Source organism: Brachypodium distachyon, chromosome 1, assembly GCF_000005505.3.
Source record: "Brachypodium distachyon strain Bd21 chromosome 1, Brachypodium_distachyon_v3.0, whole genome shotgun sequence".
In the NCBI taxonomy this organism is placed as follows: domain Eukaryota; kingdom Viridiplantae; phylum Streptophyta; class Magnoliopsida; order Poales; family Poaceae; genus Brachypodium; species Brachypodium distachyon.
The window spans coordinates 22,975,834-22,984,539 of record NC_016131.3 but is presented as its reverse complement, the minus strand read 5'-3'; the positions used below and the strand labels follow the sequence as shown (position 1 = coordinate 22,984,539).

At 52.4% G+C, this 8,706-nt stretch overlaps 2 protein-coding genes and 1 pseudogene across 2 annotated transcripts; 2 read left to right on the top strand and 1 right to left on the bottom strand.

Annotated features, from left to right (window-relative positions):
- The first annotated feature begins 345 nt into the window (after window positions 1-345).
- Window positions 346-1,000, top strand: LOC100834751 (annotated as a pseudogene).
- Window positions 1,001-2,000: 1,000 nt separating this feature from the next.
- LOC100834449 (probable cysteine protease RD19D) lies at window positions 2,001-3,288 on the top strand. The gene is made up of 2 exons (XM_003560165.4): window positions 2,001-2,597; window positions 2,679-3,288. The coding sequence occupies exons 1-2, from the start codon at window positions 2,001-2,003 to the stop codon at window positions 3,201-3,203; spliced, it is 1,122 nt and encodes a 373-aa protein (XP_003560213.1). The 3' UTR covers window positions 3,204-3,288.
- Window positions 3,289-4,234: 946 nt separating this feature from the next.
- LOC104582072 (4-coumarate--CoA ligase-like 7) lies at window positions 4,235-4,555 on the bottom strand. Its single transcript, XM_010231370.1, has one exon. It carries the CDS (start codon window positions 4,553-4,555, stop codon window positions 4,235-4,237), a length of 321 nt encoding a protein of 106 aa, XP_010229672.1.
- Window positions 4,556-8,706: the final 4,151 nt, after the last annotated feature.

Here is an 8,706-nt window from a genome sequence, read left to right as displayed (position 1 = left end):
CTAAAATCCAATCTACGGAACTATAGGATCATTCAGGTCATTTCAGCACATTTCACTTGCAAGCTGCAGTTGCACAAGCCGCCGAAACAAACAGATATCAGACGGTTCCAACCTTCCAGCCGCAGCTGATTCTGAAATCTACAGCCGTAGAATCTGCAGCTGCGAAGATTCAACCCAAACAAACACAACCTTGTATTGGCATACCTGCCATGCATACCAGCATCAGATGACAGGTCGGAATGAGCAAACTAGGCAGGCAAAACCATACCTGATAGGTTTCCTTTCAACAATGTGGTAAAGAGCTGCACTCAGAGACTTCCTAAAAAAAAACAGCACTCTGAGACGATGAGATCGGCTCGGGTACCCACGGGGAAGCTCCTGCTTATCGCAGCCTTAACAGCCTTCTCCCCGTTGAACTGCGCCGACGCGACCCCGGAATCAACGTGCAAGGCGGCGGCCGACATAGACAAGCGCGTCAACTACGACTTCTGCGTGTCCAAGCTGCTCGCTCACCACGACAGCACCGAAGCGGACGCCTGGGGCCTCGCCCAGATCTCCGCCCTGATCGGCGCCAACAACGCCGGCGACGCCATGGAGGACATCAAGGCGCTGCTAGCCAAGCCTGGCACGGGGGAGAAGGAGAGATCCGTGCTGGGGCAGTGCGGGGGATTTGTATGATCGCGTGGCGACTGCCTTCATCGTGGCGCACGACCACATTAACATGCGGAGGTACGCCGCCGGTAAAGAGAAGGTAGCGGAGACCGTCGGGTTTGTGCGTCAGTGTGATGAGGCCTTTGCGAAGGCCGGGGTTAGTTCGCTGCTGAAAAGGGAAAGTGCGGACTCGGTGCAGCTGGCGATCATTTGTACTGCTATCACCAATCTCATCAAGTGAAGACCGTCTGGAATTTTGGTTGCTGTTGAGTAGGATGGATGGGTCAATAAAGCGCGTGATTTTCCTCTGTATTTGCGAGATTTACTTGCTTATTGATTGAACGCGATCCCTGCCGTGTTTTGTTTTCATTCTGCTTGCCATCGTCCGGAGTTTCATGGGTCCAGGACTCCAGGTACGTTGCCAGGCTCTTATCACTGAATCCCTGTTACTCGACATCTCTGAATCCCCTTATTTCTGTTCCTCAACGTTCGGACTTCAAACTCCTGTAATCCTGTGAATTCAGGAATAGAACTAGTGGATTGCTAACAGAAAGTGCGGACTCGGTGCAGCTGGCGATCATTTGTACTGCCATCAGCAATCTCATCAAGTGAAAACCGTCTGGAATTTTGGTTGCCATTGACTAGTACTTGTCACTGTTTCATTGCAAGATTTACTTGTTTACTGATTAAAGGCGATCTCGGTTTAATTTCGTTCTGCTTGCCATCGTCCGGAATTTGGCAAAGTCCTGCAATCCGGGCGAGCCGGCTAGGAGCCCAAGCCCGGACTAGCGCTGAAGCTGCTCCGCCACACTCTCGCGTACATAGGCATGTGACGTGGTTTTCTTTCTTTCTAACGGCATCCTGTGGATCATGGTGAAACAGCAGGTTGCCAGGCACTTATCACTGAATTCCCTCTCTGTTCCTCGACATCCCTGAATCTCAAGATTCAGACTTCAGACTCCTATCCTGTGAATTCAGGAATAGAACTAGTGGATTGCGAACAGAAATGCGCACCAGCATATACCGGAGTGTATTGTGCAACTGTTGATTATTCAGAAATAAGAAATGAGCAAACAGAACAAAACAGTCGGTTTGCCAAAGTGCAACACGACTTCAGAGAGTATGACGCATTTGGAGACGCAGCATAACTTGAACAGCGTCGTCAGCAGCCGCAGCGGCAGAGCAGATAAGAAGAGAACAGGGGAGGCAAGGGCTGACACGCGTGCCGCCGGTTGGTGCACAGACAGGCGTCTTCTCGCCCCGCCTGCATGGCCGACACCTCGCACTCCTCCACCTCCTCGCTTATTAACGACGCCCCAGGGCCAGGATCAATCCGATCACCACCCACAATGACCGCCCGACTCCTCCTCCTTCTAGCGCTCGTCTACGCGACGCCACCCCGCGCCGCAGCCGGCGCGTCCGGGGACGACGTCATCCGGCAGGTGACTGACAACGGCGCTCCTGCAGCACGACGTCCTCCGTCTCCAGGGCTGCTCCCGGAGGCGAAGTTCGCGGCGTTCGTGCGGCGACACGGCAAGGAGTACTCGGGCGGGGCGGAGGAGTACGCACGCCGGCTGCGCGTGTTCGCGGCCAACCTGGCCCGCGCCGCGGCCCACCAGGCGCTCGACCCCGGCGCGCGCCACGGCGTCACCCCCTTCTCCGACCTCACCCCGGAGGAGTTCCAGGCGCGCCTCACCGGCCTGCAGCAGCAGGGGACGAATAACAACATGCCGGCCGCGGCGCGCGCCACGGCCGAGGAGCTGGCCACGCTCCCCGCCAGCTTCGACTGGCGCGCCAAGGGCGCCGTCACCGAGGTCAAGATGCAGGGCATGTGCGGCTCTTGCTGGGCCTTCAGCACCACCGGCGCCGTGGAGGGCGCCCACTTCGTCGCCACCGGGAAGCTCCTCAACCTCAGCGAGCAGCAGCTCGTCGACTGCGACCACACGGTGATTACATCAAATCAAACTACTCCATATAATTTTTTCAATTAACCGTTCCTTTAACATATCGTCTGTGTGAATTTCAAGTGCGACGCGGTGGCGAAGAACGAGTGCGACAGCGGCTGTTCGGGCGGGCTAATGACGAACGCCTACACCTACCTGATCCGGGCCGGCGGGCTAATGGAGCAAGCCGCGTACCCATACACGGGCGCCCAGGGGACATGCCGTTTCGACGCGAACAAGGTGGCCGTCCGGGTGACGAGCTTCACGGCCGTGCCGCCGGACGACGAGGACCAGATCCGGGCTTCGCTGGTCCGGGCCGGGCCGCTGGCCGTGGGCCTGAACGCGGCCTTCATGCAGACGTACCTGGGCGGGGTGTCGTGCCCGCTCCTCTGCCCGCGCAAGCTCATCAACCACGGCGTGCTCCTCGTCGGCTACGGCGCCCGCGGGCTCGCGCCGCTCAGGCTCGGCTACCGGCCGTACTGGATCATCAAGAACTCGTGGGGGAAGGAGTGGGGCGAAGGAGGGTACTACAGGCTCTGCCGCGGCGCCCGCAACCGCAATGTGTGTGGGGTCGATAGCATGGTCTCCGCCGTCGCCGTCGCGCTGTGATTTAGATTAACGACGCCCGGACGGTGTGTTCATGTCCTAGTTGTTCACTAGCTTAATCTTTAATGCAGCTTATTAGTTTAGTTGATACTGTAATAATGCCACTGCAAACATGAAAGTACTTGTGCAGATAGACACTCGCGTTGCACACTTGTGTGTCGTCTCTGCTATAGGAATGGAAATTGACATGGAAAATTAAGTCCATTCTACTTAGTATACTGATCGACGCACCAATCACCAAGGTCTCACCGATGACAATTTCAGTGAGATGTTATTGCTAGCATTTGTTTTCACTAAGGATTTCTACCAAGGTTAGGCACCAATTTCAAAGAAACATTTCATTTAGATTTTATTTTGGTTTCATTAAAAGTTTCACTCGTGACACGTTTTAATATCCTTTATTCATATTTATTAAGATTTTACACTGACAGGTTTCATTTTTAATTTCATTGTAAAATTTCAGGCCTCCTTAGATTCGAAGGATTCCCGTATTAAATGTAGAGGGTCAGGGTCAGAAACATTAGAGGATTTGTTTTTCTATGTTGGCCATTTGATTTGTAGGATTTAAAGCGTTTGAATATTAGGACTGTTTTGTATGCCGGTTATTTTATTGGAAGATTGAATTTTGTAGAAAAAAGCTAAGGACTCATTATACTACATTCTATATAGAGTAAATTTCAGAAAACCACAAGTTTTGAGACAAACTTCTCAACGAGCTCCCAATTTTGCTAATTTGTTCACAAAACCACATGTTTTGTGTCCAATTGTCCCACGTCGCCCATAACAACGGGTTAACCGCATTTGACGGTATTTCTTATCTGTGGGTCCCGCGTGTCAGGCGTCACATCTTTTTCATTGAGCCCCTCACCTTTTTTTTTCTCCTCGCCCGCTCTTCTTCTTCTACGGAGCCCCGGACAACCCACGACGCGCGCCCCGTGCCACCACCCGCCTCGATCCGCCGACCACCGTGCTGGGCGCGTCGTCCGCGTAGCCGGCGGGAAATTAAACGACGCTAGGAAAATGACAGTATATGTCTAGAGACTGGAAACAGTACTACTAGTACTCACCATGCACAGATCCAAGTGCAGGAAGCGACGCCGGAACTGCTTCGCCGCGGAGTCTGGCAGCTGTGCGCCGCCGCAGATCGCGTGCTCCAGCGCCGGCAGCAGCCTCCAGTGCTGCCTCATCTCCCTCGTCATACCCACGACCACGGGCGCCGCCGCCATGATCTCCGTGATCCCCGACCGCTCCGCCACGTCCAGCACGCCCCTCAGCCCGGCCCGCACCGCGGACTCCGTCATCACCACCGTCGTCTGTCCCATCGCGATCCCGTTGAGCGTGAAGAAGAACCCCATCGAGTGGACATCGGGGCCCCCAGCAGCGTGATCTTGTTCTTGTTGTTGTTGCTCCTGTGCGCGTGGGCGTGGAACCCGGCCGCCATGGCGATGAAGCTCCTGTGCGGCAGCGCCGCCGCCTTCACCCGCCCCGTCGTCCCGGATGAATACTGGATATCGTCGCCGTCGCTGATTGGGGAATTGGAACCGCGTCCGATTCGTTCCCATTGAGAGGAGTACTAGCATCGTTTAATTGCCTGCTTGCTGGAGTAATCAAAAGGAATATTAATTTAAATAAATTGGGACAATTCAAAGCGCGGTGGTCGGGCGGATCGAGGCGGGTTGGCCGGGCCTTCGTAGATGAAGAAGAAGAGGAGATGAGAAAAAAAGGAAAAAGGTGAGTGGCTCAATGAAAAAGACGTAACACATCACACACGGGACCCACATGTAAGAAACACTGTCAAATGCGCTTAGGCTATTGTTTTGGGTGATGTGAGACAATTGGACACAAAACGTGTGGTTTTGCAGACAAATTAGCAAAACTGGGCGCTCGTTGAGAAGTCTGCCTCAAAACCTGTGGTTCTGTGAAATTTACTCTTTTATATAAAACTTTCCGTTCATTCCAACTGTTGATCTAAGCAGCCGGTGCATCATAGGATTTGTTTAATTCGTTTTTAGAGTCTTCGATTGTAATCAGGACACCGTAGTATAAGGTCTCCTGAGTCCATGCCACGTACGGGAATCAAACCGTATTGCATTAGGTCTTTTCCTTGAGTCCGTTTTAAACTCAGATCGCCTGTGATCTGGGGTAGCTCGTGTTGGACGCGGGTCAGGCGCAAGCCTATATAAATCAAAGAAGCAGACAGAAAACGCTGCAGGTTATTGCAGAAGAAATCCTCTCCACCAAAACCATAGTTTTCCTTGATTGATTGCGTGTAAAGGCTCGCGCTAAGTTGCAGGAACTAGGCCTGATCTAACAAGTGATATCAGAGCTTCGTTTTGATCTCCAGGAATCGGCTGATCATGACGGACGGTGCAGCAGGAGGCACGTCAGCGACCTACCCTCGCCTGGATCGCAGTGACTATGCCATGTGGGTGATGAAGATGACCTGCACATTGGAGGCGCAAGAGCTCTGGGATGCAGTCAACCCGGGCGGTCCGCTGTATGCCAAGGGCGGAGCCCAGTACCGGAAGGATCGTCAGGCGCTGTCCGCGATCTACTCGGCGCTACCGAGAGATGTACTCGGTCACCTGGCCGGAAAAGGCTCAGCCAAAGAAGCTTGGGCAACAATCAAGACGTTGCATCAAGGCCATGAGCGTGTTAGAGAGGCAAATCTGCAAACGCTTATGAGGCACTATGAAAGCTTGAAGATGGATGATAGCGAGACGGTCGACGGATACGCCGCGAGAGTGGCAACCCTAGTAACCTCCATACGTGAATTGGGGGAAAAGATCGAGGATGCTTCACTGGTGCGGCGTTTCCTGCGGGCAGCACCTCCTCGTTACATCCATATGGTCACATCGATTGAGTAGTGTGTTGACCTCAGAACGCTCACGATGGAAGATCTCGTCAGAAGATTTAAAGCACACGACGAACGGGTTCGTGTCTGCCTCGGCGACGCGAAGGAAAGTGAGCAGCTCATGCTCACGAAAGCTCAATGGATGAGCATGAACAGCAAGTCCAAGCAAGTTGAACCCGGAGGATCTGGAAGTGGAGGAAAGAAGGAGAAGCTCCCTGGAACAGCAGAGGCAAAGAAGGGCCAAGGCGCCCAGGAAAACAACTCCACAAAACCTAAACCAAAATTTGATCGAAAGAAGATTAGGTGCCACAATTGTGGCATCTGCGGCCACTTCAAGTCAGAGTGCAGAAAACCGCCGAAAGAAACGGCTTATATCGCAAGGGAAGATCATGATGATGAACCTGCACTTCTGATGCTTGAGATTTGTGAGCTGCAGGAGGAAGTACAGCAACGCGCGTCCGAACAACTCGTGCCGGAACAACAGCTCGTGCCAGAACAGCAGTTCGTGACAGAAACGGTGAAGCTTGTGGAAAAGAAAGTACATCTTCATCGGAAGGATCGGGTGAAGAACGATGCCAATTCTTGGTATCTAGACTCGGTCGCTAGAAATCACATGACTGGCTCTCGAGCTCAATTTTCAGAGCTGAACACCGGCGTTGGTTGTACGGTGAAGTTTGGTGATGGAACCACGGTGCCAATCTGTGGACGGGGCACGGTGCTGTTTGAGACAAAGACGGGAGAACACAAGGCATTGACAGATGTTTACTATATTCCCTGACTGACAAGCAACATAATTAGTCTTGGTCAACTCGCAGAGAGGGGATGCAAGATAGTACTTGAAGATGGAGACATGCTTGTCTATGACCGTCAAAGATAGTTGTTGGTTCGTGTTAGGTGGGCCAAGAACCGGCTCTATGTACTGAATTTGGAGCACTGTGATCCGGTGTGTCTTATCGCAACGAGAGAAGAAGAAGCATGGAAGTGGCATGCACGATACGGGCACTTGAATTTTCATGCTCTTCATCAACTCGGTCAGAAGGATATGGTCCGAGGGCTCCCATATATTGAACATGTGGAGCAGATATGCGATGGGTGTCTTGTGGGAAAGCAGAGATGTGCACCGTTCCCACAAGAGTCCAGCTAATGCTATTAAGGTGCTTGAGATGATACATGTGGCGATCTTTGCGGTCCCATCTCTCCACCTACGGCAGCAGGCAATAGATACTTTCTGCTGGTTGTTGATGATTTTAGCAGATACATGTGGCTGGCCTTACTGAAGAGCAAGGACCAAGCCCTGGAAGCGTTTAAAAGAATCAAAAAAGCAGCAGAAGTTGAAGCAGAAGCAAAAGTAAAAGCCTTCCGAACGGATCGGGGGGGGGGGGTGAATTCACTTCAAATGAGTTCAATGCTTACTGCGAAGCACAAGGAATTAAGAGGTATCTCACAGTGCCTTATTCGCCCCAACAAAACGGCGTGGTAGAAAGAAGAAATCAAACTATTGTCGCCATGGCCCGGAGTATGTTGAAGAGTAAAGATTTACCGGGACGTTTCTGGGGCGAGGCCGTATCAACGGCCGTGTACTTGCCGAACAGATCGCCGACCAAGAGTGTGAACGGCATGACCCCTTATGAAGCTTGGTGCGGAAGAAAACCTGAAGTGGGACATCTTCGCACGTTCAGCAGTATTGCGCATGTGAAGACCGTGGCTGGACACGTCGTGAAGCTTGATGATAGAAGTACACCGATGGTGATGATCGGGTACGAGACTGGCTCGAAGGAATATCGAGTATATAATCCTATGACAAAGAAGGTGGTCGTCTCTCGCGATGTGATATTTGAAGAAAACAAGAAGTGGAACTGGGATGCGATCGATGATCCAAACCAAGTAAGGTATGATGAAGCATTTCATATTATCTATGATCGTGTTGTTGATGCAGGTCATGATGCTGGTCATAATCATGACCACAACAACGATCAAGAGGTGCCTCCCACACCGTCGGTGCAAAGCACAGCACCCGGACGGGAGGATTCAGGGACAATCAGTCCCTCTGCCGTGGCAGCAGGTTCGTCTGCCGCGGCAGGAAGCAAGGCGTCTACCGCGGCAGGAAGTGAGGCAGGAGAAGCCTCTACCGCGGCAGGAAGTAAATCTGCCGCGGCAGAAGAAGCTGCAGCGGCAAGGAGAGAAGCTGAGGAGCGTGCCGTGTCAGGAGCGGATGATGGCATGTCCAGTGACTCCGACGATGAAGTGGAGGCCCCAGCGCCTCCAGTACGTGTTCGACGATCAACTCCTAAAGTCTTTGACCTCTGAAGGATATTTACAAGAGGACCATATCGGTAACTGCAAAACCGGCTAGACGCAGGCCACTGAAAGGCCGTTGCTGTCTCCTCGGGGCTGAGGAACCAGTGACATTTGAAGATGCAGAATCGGAGGCGTGCTGGCAGCAGGCCATGTCTGAAGAGATGAACTCAATTCGAGAGAACAAGACATGGAGTTTGGTGACACTTCCTACTAGGCATCGAGCTATTGGGCTTAAGTGGGTCTTTAAAGTTAAAAAGGACTCAGAAGGAAATTTGGTAAAGTATAAAGCACATTTGGTTGCTAAAGGTTATGTCCAGAAGCAAGACATTGATTTTGATGAAGTATTTGCTCCAG

Coding starts and splice junctions, on each gene's coding strand:
- LOC100834449 (XM_003560165.4), top strand. CDS start 2,001: ATGACCGCCCGACTCCTCCTCCTTCTAGCGCTCGTCTACGCGACGCCA. Junction 2,598..2,678: donor TCGTCGACTGCGACCACACG/GTGATTACATCA, acceptor GTGAATTTCAAG/TGCGACGCGGTGGCGAAGAA.
- LOC104582072 (XM_010231370.1), bottom strand. CDS start 4,555: ATGGGGTTCTTCTTCACGCTCAACGGGATCGCGATGGGACAGACGACG.